The sequence below is a fragment of the Salmo salar genome, chromosome ssa11 (genome assembly GCF_905237065.1).
Source record: "Salmo salar chromosome ssa11, Ssal_v3.1, whole genome shotgun sequence".
Lineage (NCBI taxonomy): Eukaryota > Metazoa > Chordata > Actinopteri > Salmoniformes > Salmonidae > Salmo > Salmo salar.
Window position 1 is genome coordinate 61,702,910 of NC_059452.1, and position 23,889 is coordinate 61,726,798.

Sequence of the window (23,889 nt, forward strand, 5' to 3'; positions counted from 1 at the left end):
AGGTATTGTTTGTTTTGTTCTGTGATTTACTCCTCCCATGTTTGAGTTTTTGCCTGCCTCACTAACGACGCCTTTTTCCTATTCCCTGCCTGTACTTTAGCCTATCAGATTTCCTGTTATCATCCTATTGCCTGATCTCCTGGACAGCGAGACACATCCCTGACAAGTTCTGCCAAAATCTTTCCTCTGCATCACAACAGACAAGTAATAGCCCTTATGTACATTCGATGTTCTGCCAAAATCTTTCCTCTGCATCACAACAGACAAGTAATAGCCCTTATGCACATTCCATGATCTGCCAAAATCTTTCCTCTGCATCACAACAGACAAGTAATAGCCCTTATGCACATTCCATGATCTGCCAAAATCTTTAGCTCTGCATCACAACAGACAAGTAATAGCCCTTATGTACATTCCATGATCGAACGTTCTAAACACACTTCCTATCGGTGTGGCAATTACCGGTCAGTCTAGTTGTTATCGACGATATAACGTTACTATCACTATGTCGCAGTTTTTTACTAGGTGTCTTCAGGACTTGCCTCAAATTAATATTAATGATGTACATCGAATTGTTAAATCAGCCTCCGAGACTCCAGCTAGCAAGAATGAAAAGGGGTTCAAGATGTATATAGGAAGCTACATTGTAAGGGCTGTCGTCGTAATAAAACCAAGGTGCAGCGGAGGATGTGTGTTCATCTTGATATTTAATGAAAAAAGGAGAACACTATACAAAAATAAACCAAAGACAGCAAAACAGTCCTGTCAGGAAAAACTCTCAACAGAAAGCACTAGACAGAAACAATCACCCACAAAAACCCAAAGGAAAAACAGGCTACTTATGTGTGACTCCCAATCAGCAACAACGAACTACAGCTGTGCCTGATTGGGAGCCACACACACGGCCCAAAACAAAGAAATACAAAAACATAGAAAAAATGAACATAGAACGCCCACCCAATGTAACACCCTGGCCTAACCAAAATAAAGAACAAAAACCCCTCTCTATGGCCAGGGCGTTACATACATAGACAACTATGAAGGTGAGTACCAAGTCAGTGACAGCTATAACATTAACTACCTACAATCATTAGCTAGCTAATTTAACTATTAACTGTAGCTAGCTAGTTACTTCGTAAAATTATGTAAAGTTGACAGAATCTACCTGAGAATGTGTGTATTTTCGTTAGCTTGGTTAAGTTATGCTTGCTAGCTATATTTGCTAGCTACAAATAATTGTTATTCATGTCTTCTACACAGTATCTAACAAAGAGACATTGACAGGGGAGATCACCATGAGGGCTGCCTGTCACAGGTCCATGAGGAAGAGTGAAAAGCCACACAGCATGAGAGTAGGGAAAGGTTATAGATAGCTACTAGGGACCTTGTTAAACATCTCCTGTGAGACGCTGTCATTATGGTCAAAATGTGTTGGAGACAGTGTCAATGTTTAATCTTATCAGTAGATAGATATTAATGATGTGTCCCAATCCCAATTTAGAATTGCCCACTTTACCAAATAACCTGTTAAAATCTGTTGATGCAGTGTTTGGTAATTGTGTTACTGAGACACAATCTATTCCTGTATAGTTAAATGAGCCCCTAGTTAATAAGACTAGACACTACTGTTTATTGTTATTTATGGGCCGCATCATTCTTGTTTCTCACTTCAGTCACTTCACTTATCTTCACAGATGGTGTTAAAGCACTCCGAACCAGTGATAGTGGTCCAAAGCCACTGCTCCTGTGTTGCAGGAAGTGCTCTGTTCAATCATCTGGTGGCCCTTCTTTACCAGACAGCGCACTACTCTCAGCTAAACATTCCTGCTGCACCACCAGTTCACAGCTGCACAGACACAGAACAGCGTTGGCACAAGCCAAGAACACTTGTGAGTCTATCAATATCCATTAAAAAATGCACCTGAAAAGTATTCAGCCTATGTAACAGTAAATCCTTGTTAATTAGGGTGTGAAACCAGGTCCGGTTGATGGGATAGAGTTCCGTAAACCTACTAACTCGTGTGCTGATGGAATAAGGTAAGCTGGAGGTTCCTAGAATGGAAACATTTTAGAAAACATTTTCTTGTGATTGTGTCCAGATGATAATGACAAATGTTTGGGACAAAGCCTGGGGGTAAATATATAATCTATAAATCTGTATATTTTAATTCATTTTATTTGAACTTTCGGGCTTGTGCTGTTTCTGGAAAAGTTACATGAGTCTTTGTCATAGTAATCTCTCCAACCTGATGTTAAGGTTTTAAAATGTTTTGCAGAAGTTCTCTCTACAAAACACTCAATGGATACATGCCTGACATGGACCTTCTCCGCCTCCCAGAAACGTATGCCAACTTTTCTCCACTTACTGCCCCGCTTGTGACAACAATGGAAATGTCAGCTGACGTGCCCCTGGTTGAGTCTGCCTTTGGGCCAGTGCAAGCCGGCAGTGTTCTGTCCTATCAGCTTCCACAGCCAAAGACCCGTGAAATTGTGAAGATTGCCGATGCCACTTCTCCACCAATACTTCCATTAGATGGCTACAGGCTTCAGGCTTCCCAGTGTGCTTACGTCCTTAGCCATCAGGAGCAGTTCCACCTCAAGGCATTAGAGACAACCTACGAGATGTCACACAAAGTCGAGGTTGCTACAAGGGAGCAGAGCAGCATCCCGGAATGGCATCAGCTCAGGAAAATGAGAATTACATCCTCTCGTTTCCGAGAGGTTTGCCATGTCCGGGGATAGACCTCAGCTGACCACCTAGCTGAGCGGATGTTCAAGGGATCTGGTATGCAGACCATGGAGATGAAGAGGGGGCTGGTCATGGAGCCAGAGGCTGTACAGGAGTACTGCACACTGAAGAATGTTAACTTCTTTCCGTGTGGCTTCGTAGTGCACCCAGATGCTCCGTGGTTAGGATCCTCTCCAGATGGAATGATATTTGATCACAGTGTGAGACCACACTTTGGACTCTTAGAGGTCAAGTGCCCAAATGTACCAAGTTATGTTGACTGCTCTTATCTGAAGATACAGAATGGAGAGCTGAAGTTGAAGAGATCTCATGCGTACTACTGGCAGGTGCAAGGTCAAATCCTTCTCACAGGTTGTAGCTGGTGTGACTTTGTCATCTGTGCACAGGAGGACATCCTAGTTGAAAGGATATATACAGATCTACAGTTTTCAAAAACTATAAGAGAGAAGGTTGACCACTTTTATTTTTACCACTACTTGCAGAAGTGTCTATCTCGCACCTGAATGGATGCCCTGCATGGGTGCTAAGTTTAGTGGTTTTATGAAAAATAACTATTGATGTTCTTGTGAAGAAATCTACAGTAGAATAGATTTGTTTAAAAAAAATGTATTTCAGCAAATGTTCAACAGTTCAATTAATCAATTACACATCTCTAACATTGTATTCAATCTTGCATTCTGGCTATTCTGTGTTTACTTGATTTCTTTCTCCCACCCCTGTTACTCATTGCCTAATTAAAGCCAATACAAGCTCCACACAAACTGATATTTACTACAACACAAATGATTGATACATGTTGTAGATAAACAAATTATTATTTTGCTGCTAGCAAATAAACACATTTACACTGGCTTGGCCCATGCTCTGGACCGGATCAGAGACGGCACAGTCCACACCACCTTGTTCTTCATCCCCCTCAGTCGGAGCAGGAGGTTTCAGTCATCTTCCCCAAACACCAGGTCTCTTTTGAATGTGCCAGTTCCACGCAAAGACAGTAGGAACAACACCTCTTTTTAGGTATTGTCGCCCCCCAATTTTTCCCTCAACAAAGTCACTTTCGACGAAATGTATACTACATACCTTTGTGTGTTTGGTGACAGCAAAGTTGTCTTGACGTACTGCCACCAACCACCTTTTTCTGAGCTCTACATCGATCGGGAAACGATGGAAGCTCACAATACCATTACATTTGAAAGAAACTGAACACAGAGGCACTGAACAATGTTCATTAGCACCTCCTTCGCGGGGCTGTAATTTAAACGTAGTCATTGTGAACTATTTTAGTCAGAGATGCATTGACGATAGCTAGTAAGCTAATGATAAAAACAATAGCAGAACTCGCTCCGGAAGTCATCAACCCGATCGGAAGTAAATTAGAACGTTGGAGGCGGTATAATGCATAGAGCCTATTGCCCTGTCAAAACATCAAAACCTGCTGTTTCATGCACTGTAGTGGCAGAAATGGTAGCCCGGGTACCAGTCTGTTTGTGCCATCATCTCACTCCTTGACACTTCTTTAGCATGGCAAGGAGTTGACATGATAGCACAAACAGATCTGCTAAACCTTGACCACTGCTTTTCTGTTTTTGAGATTTGGATGTCTATTTGTATTTGTCATCAGATGTTTCCACATCCTCTACCGTGCACCAATCACCCGAGTTCCCTTAGTTTTAATCTTCCAAGTGTTCTGCTCCTGGTGTCAAGTGGAGCTCTTAACGGATGATGGATTGCTCTTTTAGTGCCAGAGAGAGAGAGAGAGAGAGAGAGAGAGAGTGGGAGAGAGAGAGAGAGAGAGAGAGAGAGAGAGGGAAGGGATGTTGGATGTGGATAGCGGTGACAACAACGACAACAACAGCTAACATGAATTAGGAAGCTTTTTGGTGGACAGATGGGGGCTACGATCGCCCCCTCTGCATGCAAATTCCAGAGCCCAAAGAGTCCCCCACCCCATCCCTCCTTCCTTCCTATCTTCCTACCTTGCCATGAAATGACACTATTGATTATCTCCACCAATGAGAGAGGCCAGGATGCAAAGTGATGCCCTCTGTTCACACATGCCAGTGTCTGTGTTAATCTTGTTGGGTCATTTGGGCCAGTGCCTGAATTTCTGGTTGTGGGGTCATATCCATTTCACTGTAGTCCATTTAGGTGATTGATTTGAGATTTCAATTCAACGATTGAGAAGTGCCATTGAAGTCTCTTCCCGAATGTAATGAATAGAAATGTTGTCCAGCCCAACCATGCTCTGCTTTCAGTGGACTCAACGAGGGGTCATTCGCAGTGCAGCACCCTTGGAGCAGTTAGGAGTTAAGTGCCTTGCTCAGGGGCACAACGGCAGGAGACGGCATCTAGGACACTGATGCCAGAAACCCTCAGGTTGCCGGCTCACCGCAACCAAATCTTCCAGTCGGACCTGGGGATTTGACCCTCTCTAACCTCTACAATACCTGCCATCCTAAAAGAATGTGAAAGAAAATAGTAATTTTTACATGAATATGATTAAATGTCACACACTTACAATTTCAGTATCTTCCTCCATAGCTTTTTAAAAAAGAAACCAAAAATGTTGTCTCTGAGGCTGCAACCATCTGATTTTCTGTGCTAATTCTGCGAACAAGTTAATTAACCGAGTTCACACTTCTTTGGGGTGTTGGAAAAGAAAGTTGGAGATAATACAGAACGTCTCTCACATGCCCTACTTGCATTGTTCTCGACACCTCACTTTTACAGGGGAGCCCAGCCAAACAGGCAGGCAGGACTCAAGAGGCTCTCGTCTCCTTTCTCTCTATCCCTCTCTCTTCTTTTTCTCCACCGTTTCACTCCTTGCTTGTGGCGGCTGTGTGTGGCTGATGGCATCCGACGCGAGGGGTGCCTCGCGCAAAAAGGGTCCCGTCACTCACTCGAGGCGGCCATATGTGGGCCTGCGTGAGCTCAGAGCCAGCCCCTGCCAGAAGACATTAGGGGAGCAGCGGGACGTAATTAAGGCGGCGCAATGATTGATTAACTACAAATCGTGAGCACGAGCCTCCTGCATCAATCCCGCCAACACCACATTGCCGACTCGCCCTTCTAAAAATGGGAGCCAGGGCAACGGAGAGAGAGCCCCCTGCAGATTTGTGGTTGTAATTTCATCAGAGCCCATGAGGGAGCGCACGAGCGGGGTTATGCTGAAATGAACACAGTCTGGAGCCATTAGCCACACAGAAATCTGTTTTATTCTGGGTGGGGCTCCAAAGGAGCACACACAGTCGCACACATATGGCTTGTGTGGTGGAGCTGCATAGATTATCATTTTATGTGAAGGCTTGACTGGCTGAAGCTGTATTCTCCCTTTCCACAGCGACGAACTGAGTTGGGAGAGTGACTCATCTTTTTGAATTTTTTGAATTTGCACTTGTACTTTCAGGAAACACTGGAATTAAGCAGGGAACATTGTTATTTTCATTTGCTGTGCTTTTTTGTGTTTTTTTTGGCAATAAAGTAAAAATAAAAATCGAAAGCCCTCTACAACTCCACTATTAGCCATGGCCCATTTGCTAATAGGGAACCACTCTGTTTGGCATAACAACAGAGTATCTTAAAACAGTGATAGCGAGAAGGCCCTGAGGTGAAAAACAAAAAAGGAAAGAAGAAGACATTCTCCACAGTACTTTCAGGGATTTTCCCTAACAGTGGGGTACCCTCTCTACCCCTTCGTGTCCCAGAGCCATGCAGCGGGTTTGTTTGCCACAGAGAGATGACTAATGAAATCTGGAGAGGGAGGCAGCCCAGGGACTCTCAGGTTAATGTTTTGTTTGGTATTAAAATGTATGCTGCAGCTAAACTCCCACTGATTTGGATGAAAAAACATTTGGAATGGGCTTATCAATCAAGGCTCGCCTCACCGGAGCTGTCTAAATCCTGGGGTGCAGGGTATGTATGGGTGTGTGCGAGACATCTCCAAGACATACAGAAGACGTGTTGTCCAAGGCACTCTCTCTTACACTGACACATTGACGAACAAACACTTTCAGATGCTTACATACTCACAAACATTCAGACACATGAACACTGTACACAAACACTGACATGCAGAGAAATGTCTTGCAAACACCAAAAAGGTAATACTTCAAACAGTACTTAAAAAGTGGAACAATATAGTGCATTATATGACTTGCTGTAAGCATTATCCCAGTTCACAACTCCTTATACTAAACTCCCGGTACATAAATGTATTCCCAATGGATTACACTTTGTTGATAGATAGAGTTACCAAAATACCCATGGTATCACCTCAAAGTTGGGACTCCTAGTTGTAGGAGCTTGAGATGGGAATATTGTGACACTCAGCGTTTCAGGCACAAGACTGCTCTTTCAATCCCTTCAGGCTAAAACCCACCTCCCACTGGTTCAGTCAATCAGAATCATCGCGGCTAATGCTGCCTTCATGTGCTACTCGGAACTAGGAAACTCTGGGATTACAACAATGATATCTGAGTTTCCCATTGGTATTTACTACATGGAGGCTCAGTACGAACAATTTTGAACACCAGAAACTTAGAGTATTGACATGTTTGAGCATGGCTGAGTTTCTGAGTTTCTGATATCACATATAGAACATGGCACACCAGGGTGTCTGTTTTTACCCAGACCGAGGCCCCAATTCAATCAATTGCAGATAAAGGAAAAATTGCACCGCGGTTCACTTAGAATGTTCACTCTGTATACGAGGTGGCAATCATATTACAACCGACACTCCCAACAAGCTGTTACTGTTGCAGACATCGTCATTGGATATTGACGCGAAACCACACCTGTCCTTAGAATATAGTGCGAACAGTCTGAGTAAAGCTGCAGTGTGGTTTGACTTTATCAAAGTTTTCTGTGGGATGTGGCTCATTCCCTGTTACGGTAAACTTTGTTTGAAGATCTTTCAAACCGCATTCTGCTATTCAATTTTAAATGAATGACCTCTTTGCAAGGTTGTAGAAACCCACTGGGCACACCACGTCATTTCACCGTGGATAATTGGGCAATGGTTGAGACATTGATCAATGAGATTACAACCTATATTCACCCACTGAAAAATACATCCAAAAGTTAGTTGCATTTCAAATGTGTAATCACTATGCTTTCAACCATCTAAAAGCACAACCAAATTCCAATGGAAAAACAATGGCAGATTTTTGATTTAGTTGTCACCCTAATGTCTATCACAGCGCTTTCAACCATTTACAATATAAATGGTTGAATATTTTGTTTATTTATACAACAGATTAATGCGTTATCACTTCGTCTAATAGCAGAACCAAATGAACTGGGTTGCAGTTGAGATAACACTAAAAGTGCATGGTGCAAATTATCAATGCCGTTCGATATTCTGTGCGGATTATTAAAGCAATTGTGAAGATCTCCACAGACCTGTGACGACTTATGCGTGCACTTATGCGTGCTATCCTGAACATGCAGGCATTATATGATTACATAAGAAGACATTAATAGTTACAGTAACCTAAATGTGTTGCTCATTTTAATGTTCAATGTTACATTAGTTTGTAAGATAGCCCTAACTTTAGGATATTTACTGTATTACAAAAGTAATATTGAATTGTGTTTGGTTGACAACGCAACCAAATAACATTTGAAGGAGATGTATCTACTGCTTGGATAGTTCCGTCTGTGCCACTGACTAAGTCTGGCTTTAATTACAGTTTGTCTACAAATGTATCATTGATTTTGGATTCATGTCTCCATCTCAACCAAAAACCAAAGTTAAAGAATAGGACTACATCAAATCAACCTTTAAATCAAGTTTGATACTATTCTTTTACTTACATTTTCCAACATGTTAATTATTCATTTAGCAGATGCTCTTATCCAGAGCGACTTACAGTAGTGAATGCATACATTTCATACATTTTTTTTCTCCCTGTACTGGTCCCCTGTCAGAATCAAACCCACAACCCTGGCATTACAAACACCATGCTCTACCAACTGAGCCACACGGGACTGTAGACAAATTGGAATTAAAGCAGTGGAGTTTAAATGATGTTCAGGTGTTTGTGTGCTGATAGACAAAAGGTTGTAAGCATTCCATCAAAATTCCAGTACATTCTGTTAATTGCTCTCCTAAGGAGACAGCTAATAAGTGTTTCTTCCCACCAGGGGGCAGGCAGTGAAGGGTAAAAAGTAATAGAGTGAGCCTGGACACTGTGTTTTACATTAAAAGTCATGTGTCTATTTTCTTCAGTGAAAATGACTTATTCCTTTATTAACCTGCTGGGGACAGAATGGTACAAACCGTTACTGTTGTCATGGTCCAAACCAGACAGACTTTATTAACCTGGTGGGAACAGAATGGTACAAACCATTACTGTTGTCATGGTCCAAACCAGACGTGAAAACATGTAGGCCGCTCAAGGCCTATCTATTGCTATATCAAACCACACAGCTGTGAAACCATGCACATGGCAATATATTTATGAATAACTGAGGTCACATTGTCCTAACGTTCTCCCAACGTTACGTGTGACCAATCCTGCTTTGGTGTGATGGCTCTGAGCCTCTGAGACTCAGACTGGGCCTGTCATCTCCCCTTTATGTGATTCCTCAGCCAGGGTTCCCAGAGAGAGTGACCTGCCAGCCATCTAAGAAAGAACCATTTAACTGGGCTTTTGAGCTGCTTAGCTATAATTTCAGTGGCTGGGTCCTTTCAGATAGAATGGAGGGGGAAATGTCAGAGGAGATGTTATCAGCTGGTTTTCAATGAAGAGCGCCCCCTAGGTGGCCCACTTTGGCGACTGCTCCGAGGTCGGTGGAGGTCGCCAAGGGGACGGAAAAGGGGATGATAACTCAGACAAATGCTAACATCTTCCAATTTACTGTACACCCCTCAGAGGAAAAAGAGAGGGAGGATCTGACAGACAGACAAAGAGAAAGATGTAAAGGAGATTTGCTATCGCTCTGAAAACTTTTCAGCTTTCCTTCCTATATGCTATTCCCTAGATGCCACTGAAATGCAGTTGAAAGGAAGATGGCCTGATTTTGTCACCTTGGCCTCTACCACCTACAATAGGCTACTGCAGTACTTTCAGATCCAAAAGGACTAGTGGATAGGACACAGGGATGGAAGCTTCACTTAAGGTATTTAGGGCATTTTCTGATTTAATTCCCTTTTTTTTTTACTGTAACTTTTAATAATTGATCTATTTTGGGCCACAATTGCAATTTGCGTTTCTCCTCATGCTGATAAAGCGTGTTTGAATTTGAGAGAGAGAGACAGGGACAGGATGGTAGCCCTGTCCCAACCCAAATCCCGCGATCATCCTTGGCCCTCGTCCACTCCCCAGCCCTCATTCCCATGCTAATTACTCCCTGGTCTGAAGCCCCTGCGGTTTACAAATTATTTTTAAATGGTTTTCATTTCCTGTTCACGAGAAGGGCGGGCAAAGAGGAGGAGGTAGGGAGAAAGGGGAGGATGAGGGGGCTAAGATATGGAAAACGTGTGGGAGAAGAGGGACGTAGTGGGCTGGTGCTATGTTTGAAGGGTGTATTGTTTTGTTTGGTTGGATATTACGGTCGTTGCCGGAGGGGTCGTGCAGTGTTCTGTTACAACACTCATTTCCAACCGTGGTTCAGATTGGGATCAGACAGGGTTCTATACGTTTTCCCCTCGTATTCCTCTTTCTTCTCCTCCTCCACAACTCCCTCCATCCCTATGGACCTCTGAAACCCAACACTACTCTGTGTTAGATGTGTAATGAAAATGAGTAACGGAACACAGTCTCCCTCTACCCAGTATTGAACTTCTTTTGAACTTATCGTCAATCATTTTTTAATCTGTTCTAGTCAGAAAACGTCATAAACAAAGCAACAACTTCATTGTCAATCATGTCATAACGTGGTGCCCCTACAAAGTGCACGTCAGACAGTCCCCTGCTGAAGAAAACAGCATAGAGTTATTGGTAACCAGCATACAGGGCCGGACTTAGTGATTTGTAGGCCCCAGGCGGAGGCCAGTCTGAGCACGTGCACATGTCATAGGTGTAGCCGTGTTGAATCGACCAAAACGCAGCCGGGATGTGAAAAACTCATCTTTATATTTATTTTGAATAAAGCATACACGGAAACCAATAAACAAGAACGACTAGTGACAGTTTCACAGGCTATACATTCACTAGCGGTGCGAAATACAACAACCCACAAAAACCAGGTGACAAACACACTCCTAATATATGACTCCCAATCAGGAACAACGATAACCAGATGTCCCTGATCGGGAGCCACACAGACCAACATAGAAACAGAAATACTAGACAAACACATACCCAGTACTTCTGCCACGTCCTGACCACAATACTAAACAACTACTCCCTCTGCTGGTCAGGACGTGACAGTACACATGTAATTTAACTGTTAAAATGTATTACATTTTAATGTGCCATGAACACAACCGGTCATGATGTTTTCATCTGATTGTCAAAAAATCACTTCAAAAAGTAGGCTACCTTTGCACGTTCATCCAAAATAATTTCATCAGTAGGCCTATTGTTCTTTTTTTATTATGCCCAGCTCACAAGTCAAATCAAATCAAATTTATTTATATAGCCCTTCGTACATCAGCTGATATCTCAAAGTGCTGTACAGAAACCCAGCATAAAACCCCAAACAGCAAGCAATGCATGTGAAAGAAGCACGGTGGCTAGGAAAAACTCCTAGGAAAAACTCCCTAGAAAGGCCAAAAACCTAGGAAGAAACCTAGAGAGGAACCAGGCTATGAGGGGTGGCCAGTCCTCTTCTGGCTGTGCAGGGTGGATATTATAACAGAACATGGTCAAGATGTTAAAATGTTCATAAATGACCAGCATGGTCAAATAATAATAATCATAGTAGTTGTCGAGGGTGCAACAAGCACGTCCGGTGAACAGGTCAGGGTTCCATAGCCGCAGGCAGAACAGTTGAAACTGGAGCAGCAGCACGGCCAGGTGGACTGGGGACAGCAAGGAGTCATCATGCCAGGTAGTCCTGAGGCATGGTCCTAGGGCTCAGGTCCTCCGAGAGAAAGAAAGATAGAGAGAATTCGAGAGAGCATATTTAAATTCACACAGGACACCGGATAAGACAAGAGAAATACTCCAGATGTAACAGACTGACCCTAGCCCCCCGACACATAAACTACTGCAGCATAAATACTGGAGGCTGAGACAGGAGGGATCAGAAGACACTGTGGCCCCATCCGATGATACCCCCGGACAGGGCCAAACAGGCAGGATATAACCTCACCCACTTTGCCAAAGCACAGCCCCCACACCACTAGAGGGACGTCTCCAACCACCAACTTACCGTCCTAAGACAAGGCCGAGTATAGCCCACAACGATATCCGCCATGGCACAACCCAAGGGGGGGCGCCAACCCAGACAGGAAGACCACGTCAGTGACTCAACCCACTCAAGTGACGCACCCCTCCCATGGACGGCATGGAAGAACACCAGTAAGCCAGTGACTCAGCCCCTGTAAAAGGGTTAGAGGCAGAGAATCCCAGTGGAAAGAGGGGAACCGGCAAGGCAGAGACAGCAAGGGTGGTTCGTTGCTCCAGCCTTTCCGTTCACCTTCACACTCCCGGGCCAGACTATACTTAATCATAGGACCTACTGAAGAGATAAGTCTTCAGTAAAGACTTAAAGGTTGAGACTGAGTCTGCGTCTCTCACATTGATAGGCGGACCATTCCATAAAAATGGAGCTCTATAAGAGAAAGCCCTACCTCCAGCCGTTTGCTTAGAAATTCTAGGGACAATTAGGAGGCCTGCGTCTTGTGACCGTAGCGTACGTGTAGGTATGTACGGCAGGACCAAATCGGAAAGATAGGTAGGAGCAAGCCCATGTAATGCTTTGTAGGTTAGCAGTAAAACCTTGAAATCAGCCCTTGCCTTAACAGGAAGCCAGTGTAGGGAGGCTAGCACTGGAGTAATATGATCAAATATTTTGGTTCTAGTCAGGATTCTAGCAGCCGTATTTAGCACTAACTGAAGTTTGTTTAGTGCTTTATCCAGGTAGCCGGAAAGTAGAGCATTGCAGTAGTCCAGCCTAGAAGTAACAAAAGCATGGATACATTTTTCTGCGTAATTTTTGGACAGAAAGTTTTTGATTTTTGCAATGTTACGTAGATGGAAAAAAGCTGTCCTTGAAACAGTCTTGATATGTTCTTCAAAAGAGAGATCAGGGTCCAGAGTAACGCCGAGGTCCTTCACAGTTTTATTTGAGACGACTGTACAACCATCCAGATTAATTGTCAGATTCAACAGAAGATCTCTTTGTTTCTTGGGACCTAGAACAAGCATCTCTGTTTTGTCCGAGTTTAAAAGTAGAAAGTTTGCAGCCATCCACTTCTTTATGTCTGAAACACAGGCTTCTAGCGAGAGCAATTTTGGGGCTTCACCATGTTTCATTGAAATGTACAGCTGTGTGTCGTCCGCATAGCAGTGAAATTTAACATTATGTTTTCGAATGACATCCCCAAGAGGTAAAATATATAGTGAAAACAATAGTGGTCCTAAAACGGAACCTTGAGGAACACCGAAATTTACAATTGATTTGTCAGAGGACAAACCATTCACAGAGACAAACTGATATCTTTCCGACAGATAAGATCTAAACCAGGCCAGAACTTGTCCATGTAGACCAATTTGGGTTTCCAATCTCTCCAAAAGAATGTGGTGATCGATGGTATCAAAAGCGGCACTAAGATCTAGGAGCACGAGGACAGAAGCAGAGCCTTTGTCTGACGTCATTAAAATGGCATTTACCACCTTCACAAGTGCAGTCTCAGTGCTATGATGGGGTCTAAAACCAGACTGAAGCGTTTCGTATACATTGTTTGTCTTCAGGAAGGCAGTGAGTTGCTGTGCAACAGGTTTTTCAAAAATTTTTGAGAGGAATGGAATATTCGATATAGGCCGATAGTTTTTTATAATTTCTGGGTCAAGATTCGGCTTTTTCAAGAGAGGCTTTATTACTGCCACTTTTAGTGAGCTTGGTTCACATCCGGTGGATAGAGAGCCGTTTATTATGTTCAACATAGGAGGGCCAAGCACAGGAAGCAGCTCTTTCAGTAGTTTAGTTGGAATAGGGTCCAGTATGCAGCTTGAGAGTTTGGAGGCCATGATTATTTTCATCATTGTGTCAAGAGATATAGTACTAAAACACTTTAGTATCTCCCTTGATCCTAGGTCCTGGCAGAGTTGTGTAGACTCAGGACAATGGAGCTTTGGAGGAATACCCAGATTTAAAGAGTCCCCTTAATAATGTGAGGCCTGATGGTAAGTCCGCCACTACCAGCATACCAGCATGCAAAACCAGCATCAAAGTGCTTAGTTATTTAAGACAATACTTAACATACAGCTTGACCAGCTAGACCATGCTGGACCAGCTTGGTCACCAGCATACCAGCATCACCTGCATAAGCTGGTCCCCAGCATGAGCTGGTCTGACAGCTTAACCAGCTAGACCATGCTGGTCAGACCAGCTTGACCATGCTGGTCGGCCAACATAACTAGCTAGACTACGCTAGTCAGAACAGCATACCCAGCTAGACCATGCTGGTCAGACCAGTTTGACTAGCATGGACCAGCGTGAAATGTATGCTGGTCTATGCAATTTCTTTCTCAGCAGGGACATTCTGAGTGATAACACATTTAAATAGTATCAAACAACAAATAAGGCCCAGTGCAGTCAAAAACTAGATTTCCCTGTTTTATATATATTTCCACACTATGAGGGTGGAAAAATACTGTGAAATTGTAAACATTATGATAACGCCCTTTTAGTGGAAGAAATTTCAGCTGTCACGTCCTGACCAGTAAAGGGGTTATTTGTTATTATAGTTTGGTCAGGACGTGGCAGGGGGTATTTGTTTTATATGGTTCGGGGTGTGTGTGTATGTTAAGGGGTGTTTGATTTATGTATTCCGGGGTTTTGGTAATTGTTTTATGTTTGTATATTTCTATGTCTGTTCTAGGGTGTTTAGTTCTGGGTTTAGATAATTGGGATTAGGACCTTTTATTGGAGGCAGCTGTCTATCGTTGCCTCTGATTGAAGGTCCTATAATTAGGAATGTGTTTGTCATGGGATTTGTGGGAGGTTGTTCTTAGCATAGCTGTGTGTTGCCTGCAAGACTGTTTGTCGTTCGTTCTTTGTTTTCGTAGTTTATTTTGTAAAATAAACATGAGCATTCACGTACCCGCTGCGCCTTGGTCCATTCACTACGACGACCGTTACATCAGCTTGTTGTGGTGGAAAGGAGTTTTGGCCTGCTAGGCGGTAACTTAGACCAATAAGTACGAGGGTTCCAGCCTCCCGAGTGGCACAGTGGTATAAGGCTCTGCATCGCAGTGCTAGCTGTGCCACTAGAGATTCTGTGTTCGAGTCCAGGCTCTGTCGCTGCCAGCCGCGACCGGGTGACCCATGGGGCGGCGCACAATTGGCCCAGCGTCGTCCGGGTTAGGGGAGGGTTTGGTCGGCAGGGATGTCCTTGTCCCATCGCGCACTAGCGACTCCTGTGGCGGGCCGCATGCAGTGCACGCTGACTAGGTCACCAGGTGTACGGTGTTTCCTCCGACACATTGGTGCGGCTGGCTTCCTGGTTAAGTGGGCATTGTGTCAAGAAGCAGTGCAGCTTGGCTGGGTTGTGTTTCGGAGGACGCACGGCTCTTGACCTTCGCCTCTCCGTAACGGGAGTTGCAGCGATGAGACAAGACTGTAACTTCCAATTGGATACCACGAAGTTGGGGAGAAAAAGGGGTAAAATAAAATAATAATTAAAAAAAAGTGATAAAGAGATCAAGGGTTCCAAACATCTCTGCCATTAACAGCTGGTTTTCAGCCCCTCCCCTCCATTCCCAGACAGTCCTAGCTAAATTCTTGCTTGAGAAATTGCTCTTAGTTAATTGAAAACAATGACAGTAAGGTACTTAATCGTTACCCAAAAATCATGGGGCTGGTGGGAGGCTATAGTAGGACGGGCTCATTGTAATGGCTGGAATGGAATAAATGGAACGGATTCAAACGTGGTTTCCATATAAGGTAATTAATTCATTGTTGTCTAAGAAATGAAATTGACATAAAAACGGCTGCATTGGACATTTAACTCCTTGACTGGCAAGCATTGTTGCCATACCGTACTCAACAAAGAAACACATGTTGTGTGGGGAGCCAAAAGAAACAAACGGAGACTGAGCCTTTTCTCTGTTTATTGTGCGACGGGTGCAGCGTCGGTTGATATCTCCCAGCTGCACTCACTCTCCCTGGAAAAAGGAAGGGTCGGTGTGACATCACAATGCTCTTCCTAGGTTATCGGAGTAGGAAGGAGGAAGAGGAAGTGATAGAGTTGATAAGGGAAGCGGTATCAGCACTGCCCAAACGCACCATCCGGCATCTGTGTGCAGAGGAGAAGAAAGATACTGTACTCTGTACTGGCCTGTTTGTGTGCTCTGTCTCAATGGACTTTCCTCTGTTGATCACTCACAATGAACAAAGCAGAGAGAGAGAGAAAAAGGGAGAGAGAAAAAGGGACAGAGTATGGCACTAAGGTTGAGGGCTTAAGAAAGTTCCTGGGAGAGGAGACACTGCATAAGACCGTTATAATGCTGTAATAAGAATGTCATATCACCGGACATAACATGTCTTTATTGTTATTGAAGACCTGTCTTTTATGCATAGGAGCGTACATAACACTTTCACAAACTGAAATCGGCTGTAGTTTATCTGTACTAGCTTGTGAGCTTGTGTCACTTTCAGTGTCATTAAATTAATGTCATGTTAATAACCTTATGACAAGGTTATGAATGTACTATGTCACCAACAGAATTTCATGAGGGTCTTGCTGTAACCTGGCAATCCGCACTACCAACTCAGTAGCCTAAAAAAACGTAGACCCACCCAGGCCTAGTTAGCTACCCATCCATCACAAACCAATGAAACATGAGCCTTTCAGGACCGCCAAGAATTCCAATGCCCTCTAAAAGTTTGTGTGAAGACCCATCCCGCTGGCACAAGGAACATGTAAGAGTCATTTTGAGGCAGACACAGAAAGGAACAGTAAGAGAACTGTTTGAAAGATGCAAACTTCATTAAGATACTATTAAAGTGTCTCGAGCTGTTTTTGTTGTATTTATTTGATACATCTCCACACTTGAAACCATTCAAAGCTGACTGATCTCACAAATAAATAAAATACTATCTTTAAAAATGTAATAGATTTGATAAATGCTTACAGTTGAAACCATAGTCTTTTATGAAGGTAGCATCTTCACAGATCTTCTCTGCTCCCACTCTATTCACACTCCTTGCCCCTCCTTGCCCACACTCCTTGCCCCCTACTTGACAGTAGCTCCGTTTCCTAATTTTCTTTCCTTCATCACTACTGTTCTAAAAGGACATGAAGGAAAGGACATTATTTAGAAGTACTGGGACAGAGCCCTTCCTTGTCTCACCCCTTTCTCTTAACAAGACCCTTTTATACCCGAGAGGCTTAATAATTCGCTAACTCCGCTAGTTACCTTCCTTCCACACAGATATAGCTTATGCAAATAATGCCTTTTCACTTTACAGCCATGGGGAGGAGGGTGGGGATTGCAGCATATCCTGTGAAATGAAGACACACACATTCACGCACACACACACACACACACACACACACACACACACACACACACACACACACACACACACACACACACACACACACACACACACACACACACACACACACACACACACACACACACACACACACACACAAGCATATGTACACATACACCATGTACACATGCATGAATGCATGCACACTCGCTCAAACACACTTAACTGCCAACTGGTATGCTAAAACTGGCTTTTTCACATATACACACATAGAGAGAAGCGCAAAATATAAATCTACATGCACACACACAAGTATGGTTTTCCATACAGATTACATTTAATTAGACAGACTGATACCTAACCCTTAACCTCAGAGCTATGACACAACAGGTCAGAAATAAGTTTGAGCACTGGGAAAATTCCTCAAAACTAAAATCTCACGGCCCAGTCACATCCTCTCTGTAATCCACAATCTCCCAACGACACACACATGGGTGTGCACACGCACCCAATCTCTGTACGATAGCCGCTGTACTTCCCCAGGATGCCTCTGTTTGTGCTCACGCTCCATGGAGGGCAGCTCCGCTCTACCTGCTCGTCCTGTGGTCGACCGCCACCGACACACCGGTCGTCCGCTCTGTCATTCAGAGGGTGAATAGGCAAGACAAAATATTTAAATGCCTTTGAACCGGTCATGGCAGTAGGTGCCAGGTGTACCGGTTTGTGTCAAGAACTGCCACTCTCCTGGGTTTTTGACACTCAAAAGTTTCCCGTGTGTATCAAGAATGGTCCCCCACCCAAAGGACATCCAGCCAACTTGACACAACTGTGTTAAGCATTGGAATCAGCATGGAACACAACCCTGACGAATTGATGGCTGTTCTGAGGGCAAAAAGGGAGGGGGTATACTCAATGCAACTCAATATCAGGAAGGTGTTCCTAATGTTTGGTATACTCTGGTATATTATAATTGATTGAGATATAGAATATTGGGCCTATATGAATTCTAGCTATTTTTGAAGCACATGTTCTCTAGAAACTAATATTTAACCCTATAAAGACATTTGTTTATTATAAAAAGCTCAAATTTGACATTACAAAGTCATTTGCGGGAATATTAGGTTTCTACATTGTGTAAAAGCACTACTTCTCGAGATGCATTACATCAACGTATGTCAAACGGAAGGCCGAGTGTCTGCGGGTTTTTGCTCCACACTTGTACTTGAGGGAACTGATTGTTAAGGAACTCCCCTCACCTGGTTGTCTAGGTCTTAATTGAAAGGGGGCAGAAACCTGCAGACACTAGGCCCTTCATGGAAAATTCTACACTCTCTCAGAGTGCCAACATGCAAGAGAAGTCATTCATTCATTGCTATGATCATTGATCTTCTAAAGTAGCTATCCCTCTTCCTTTCTTTCTGTGCCCACAAATATTTAGAAATACTGGTAAAGTAACCAGGTTGTTAGCTAGCTAACTGTGGCAGGTAGATGAAAAAATCTACCAGCCACTCATAATTGTTTCCAGCCAATACATGTATTTGCCATAACACCAAAAACAAAGCCCCAAAAGTGTTCTAAGTTAAGTTTTTCCAGGCTTTGGATTCCCCCCCAATATTTTTTTCTTCAGGTTTTCACTCTCAAAATCACACTTTTTAAAATAAACATCCAATTTTGTTCTATTTCTAAGTCCACAACAATACTAAATCACATCAGGAGACCACTTTTGAGGTCTGGGGGGAAAAAAAACAATATTTTGGAAGGTATGGTTGCCTTTTAATTTCAATTGCACACATCAAGTGACTGGTGTTTGGCTGGCTGTGTTTCTGTACTGCATGCACAATAGCAGAGATTGATACAATGTAACGGCCGTCGTCAGAATGAGACCAAGGTGCAGCGGAGGATGTGTATTCATATTCAAGATTTTAATAAACCGAAAATAGAACACTATACAAATAAACAAAAAAACGACAGCCGACAGTTCTGTCAGGTACTCACAACGAAACAGAAAGCAATCACCCACAAACCCCAAAGGAAAAACAGGCTGCCTATGTTTGACTCACAATCAGCAACAACGAACTACAGCTGTTCCTGATTGAGAGCCACACACGGCCAACCAAAGAAACAAACCAACATAGAAAAATAAACATAGAACGCCCAAAAATGTAACACCCTGGCCTAACCAAAAAAGAGAACTAAAAACCCATATCTATGGCCAGGGCGTTACAGTCCCCCCCCCCCCAAAGGTGCAGACTCCAGCCGAAAAACCTGACACTAAAGGGGCGGCTCTGGTGCGGGCCGTGGACCCCGCTCCACCCTCGGCTAAGCCCACTTAGGTGGCGCCCCTGGCTGCGCCGGAGGACTGGCGGGCGACCCTGGCTGCGCCCGGCTGGCGGCCGACTCTGGCTGCGCCCGGCTGGCGGGCGACCCTGGCTGCGCCCGGCTGGCGGGCGACCCTGGCTGCGCCCGGCTGGCGGGCGAACCTGGCTGCGCCCGGCTGGCGGGCGTCACTGGCGGCTCCGGACAGGCGGGCGACTCTAGCTACACAGCACTAATCGCTCAGCACTTCTAACTGGCTAAACAGCACTAATTGCTAAGCAGTACTAACTGGCTAAACAGCACTAATCGCTCAGCACTACTAACTGGCTACACAGCACTAATCGCTCAGCACTACTAACTGGCTAAACAGCACTAATCGCTCAGCACTACTAACTGGCTAAACAGCACTAATCGCTCAGCACTACTAACTGGCTAAACAGCACTAATCGCTGAGCACTACTAACTGGCTACACAGCACTAATCGCTCAGCACTACTAACTGGCTACACAGCACTAATCGCTCAGCACTGCTAACTGGCTAAACAGCACTAACCGCTCAGCACTACTAACTGGCTACACAGCACTAATCGCTCAGTACTACTAACTGGCATCACACAGCACTTATCGCTCAGCACTACTAACTGGCTACACAGCACTAATCGCTCAGCACTACTAACTGGCTAAACAGCACTAATCACTCAGCACTACTAACTGGCTACACAGCACTAATCGCTCAGCACTAGTAACTGACTACACAGCACTAATCGCTCAGCACTACTAACTGCCTACACAGCACTAATCGCTCAGCACTACTAACTGGCTACACAACACTAATCGCTCAGCACTACTAACTGGCAAAACAGCACTAATCGCTCAGCACTACTAACTGGCTGCACAGCACTAATCGCTCAGCACTACTAACTGGCTACACAGCACTTATCGCTCAGCACTACTAACTGGCTACACAGCACTAATCGCTCAGCACTACTAACTGGCTACACAGCACTAATCGCTCAGCACTACTAACTGGCTACACAGCACTAATCGCTCAGCACTACTAACTGGCTACACAGCACTAATCGCTCAGCACTACTAACTGGCTACACAGCACTAATCGCTCAGCACTACTAACTGGCTACACAGCACTAATCGCTCAGCACTACTAACTGGCTACACAGCACTAATCGCTCAGCACTACTAACTGGCTACACAGCACTAATCGCTCAGCACTACTAACTGGCTACACAGCACTAATCGCTCAGCACTACTAACTGGCTAAACAGCACTAATCGCTCAGCACTACTAACTGGCTACACAGCACTAATCGCTCAGCACTACTAACTGGCTACACAGCACTAATCGCTCAGCACTACTAACTGGCTAAACAGCACTAATCGCTCAGCACTACTAACTGGCTACACAGCACTAATCGCTCAGCACTACTAACTGGCTACACAGCACTAATCGCTCAGCACTACTAACTGGCTACACAGCACTAATCGCTCAGCACTACTAACTGGCTACACAGCACTAATCGCTCAGCACTACTAACTGGCTACACAGCACTAATCGCTCAGCACTACTAACTGGCTAAACAGCACTAATCGCTCAGCACTACTAACTGGCTAAACAGCACAAATCGCTCAGCACTACTAACTGGCTACACAGCACTTATCGCTCAGCACTACTAACTGGCTACACAGCACTAATCGCTCAGCACTACTAACTGGCTAAACAGCACTAATCGCTCATTACTACTAACTGGCTACACAGCACTAATCGCTCAGCACTACTAACTGGCTACACAGCACTAATCGCTCAGCACTACTAACTGGCTACACAGCACTAATCGCTCAGCACTACTAACTGGCTAAACAGCACTAATCGCTCAGCACTACTAACTGGCTACACAGCACTAATCGCTCAGCACTACTAACTGGCTACACAGCACTAATCGCTCAGCACTACTAACTGGCTACACAGCACTAATCGCTCAGCACTACTAACTGGCTACACAGCACTAATCGCTCAGCACTACTAACTGGCTACACAGCACTTATCGCTCAGCACTACTAACTGGCTACACAGCACTAATCGCTCAGCACTACTAACTGGCTACACAGCACTAATCGCTCAGCACTACTAACTGGCTAAACAGCACTAACCGCTCAGCACTACTAACTGGCTACACAGCACTAATCGCTCAGCACTACTAACTGGCTACACAGCACTAATCGCTCAGCACTACTAACTGGCTACACAGCACTAATCGCTCAGCACTACTAACTGGCTAAACAGCACTAATCGCTCAGCACTACTAACTGGCTAAACAGCACTAACCGCTCAGCACTACTAACTGGCTACACAGCACTTATCGCTCAGCACTACTAACTGGCTACACAGCACTAATCGCTCAGCACTACTAACTGGCTAAACAGCACTAATCGCTCATTACTACTAACTGGCTAAACAGCACTAATCGCTCAGCACTACTAACTGGCTACACAGCACTAATCGCTCAGCACAACTAACTGGCTTAACAGCACTAATCACTCAGCACCACTAACTGGCTACACAGCACTAATCGCTCAGCACTACTAACTGACTACACAGCACTAATCGCTCAGCACTACTAGCTGGCTACACAGCACTAATCGCTCAGCACTACTAACTGGCTACACAGCACTAATCGCTCAGCACTACTAACTGGCTACACAGCACTAATCGCTCAGCACTACTAACTGGCTACACAGCACTAATCGCTCAGCACTACTAACTGGCTAAACAGCATTAATCCCTGAGCACTACTAACTGGCTAAACAGCACTAATCGCTCAGCACTACTAACTGGCTACACAGCACTAATCGCTCAGCACTACTAACTGGCTACACAGCACTAATCGCTCAGTACTACTAACTGACTACACAGCACTAATCGCTCAGCACTAGTAACTGGCTACACAGCACAAATCGCTCAGCACTACCAACTGACTGCACAGCACTAATCGCTCAGCACTACTAACTGGCTACACAGCACTAATCGCTCAGCACTACTAACTGGCTACACAGCAATTATCGCTCAGCACTACTAACTGGCAAACAGCACTAATCGCTGAGCACTACTAACTGGCTAAACAGCACAAATCGCTAAGCACTACCAACTGACTGCACAGCACTAATCGCTCAGCACTACTAACTGGCTACACAGCACTAATCGCTCAGCACTACTAACTGGCTAAACAGCACAAATCGCTAAGCACTACTAACTGGCTAAACAGCACTAATCGCTCAGCACTGCTAAGTGGCTAAACAGAACTAACCGCTCAGCACTACTAACTGGCTACAAAGCATTTATCGCTCAGGACTACTAACTGGCTACACAGCACTAATCGCTCAACAGTACTAACTGGCTAAACAGCACTAATTGCTCATTACTACGAACTGGCTAAACAGCACTAGTCGCTCAGCACTACCTACTGGCTACACAGCACTAATCGCTCAGCACAACTAACTGGCTTAACAGCACTAATCACTCAGCACCACTAACTGGCTACACAGCACTAATCGCTCAGCACTACTAACTGACTACACAGCACTAATCGCTCAGCACTACTAACTGGCTACACAGCACTAATCGCTCAGCACTACTAACAGGCTACACAGCACTAATCGCAAAGCACTACTAACTGGCTACACAGCACTAATCGCTCAGCACTACTAACTGGCTACACAGCACTAAACGCTCAGCACTACTAACTGGCTAAACAGCATTAATCCCTGAGCACTACTAACTGGCTAAACAGCACTAATCGCTCAGCACTACTAACTGGCTACACAGCACTAATCACTCAGCACTACTAACTGGCTACACAGCACTAATCGCTCAGCACTACTAACTGGCTACACAGCACTAATCGCTCAGTACTACTAACTGACTACACAGCACTAATCGCTCAGCACTAGTAACTGGCTACACAGCACAAATCGCTCAGCACTACGAACTGACTGCACAGCACTAATCGCTCAGCACTACTAACTGGCTACACAGCACTAATCGCTCAGCACTACTAACTGGCTACACAGCAATTATCGCTCAGCACTACTAACTGGCAAACAGCACTAATCGCTGAGCACTACTAACTGGCTAAACAGCACAAATCGCTAAGCACTACTAACTGGCTACAAAGCATTTATCGCTCAGCACTACTAA

General features: G+C 44.4%; 1 protein-coding gene across 1 annotated transcript; it reads left to right on the forward strand.

Annotated features, from left to right (window-relative positions):
* The first annotated feature begins 1,560 nt into the window (after positions 1 to 1,560).
* On the forward strand, positions 1,561 to 2,742 carry LOC106562846 (uncharacterized). The gene is made up of 3 exons (XM_014127889.2): positions 1,561 to 1,889; positions 1,967 to 2,037; positions 2,277 to 2,742. The coding sequence occupies exons 1-3, from the start codon at positions 1,695 to 1,697 to the stop codon at positions 2,740 to 2,742; spliced, it is 732 nt and encodes a 243-aa protein (XP_013983364.2). The 5' UTR covers positions 1,561 to 1,694.
* The last annotated feature ends 21,147 nt before the right edge of the window (positions 2,743 to 23,889 follow it).

What these genes read in the sequence shown, in the direction of transcription:
- LOC106562846 (XM_014127889.2), top strand. Translation starts at nt 1,695, where the DNA reads ATGGTGTTAAAGCACTCCGAACCAGTGATAGTGGTCCAAAGCCACTGC. An exon ending in GGCACAAGCCAAGAACACTT is followed by an intron (nt 1,890 to 1,966) that starts GTGAGTCTATCA and finishes CTTGTTAATTAG; the next exon opens with GGTGTGAAACCAGGTCCGGT. An exon ending in TCGTGTGCTGATGGAATAAG is followed by an intron (nt 2,038 to 2,276) that starts GTAAGCTGGAGG and finishes AATGTTTTGCAG; the next exon opens with AAGTTCTCTCTACAAAACAC.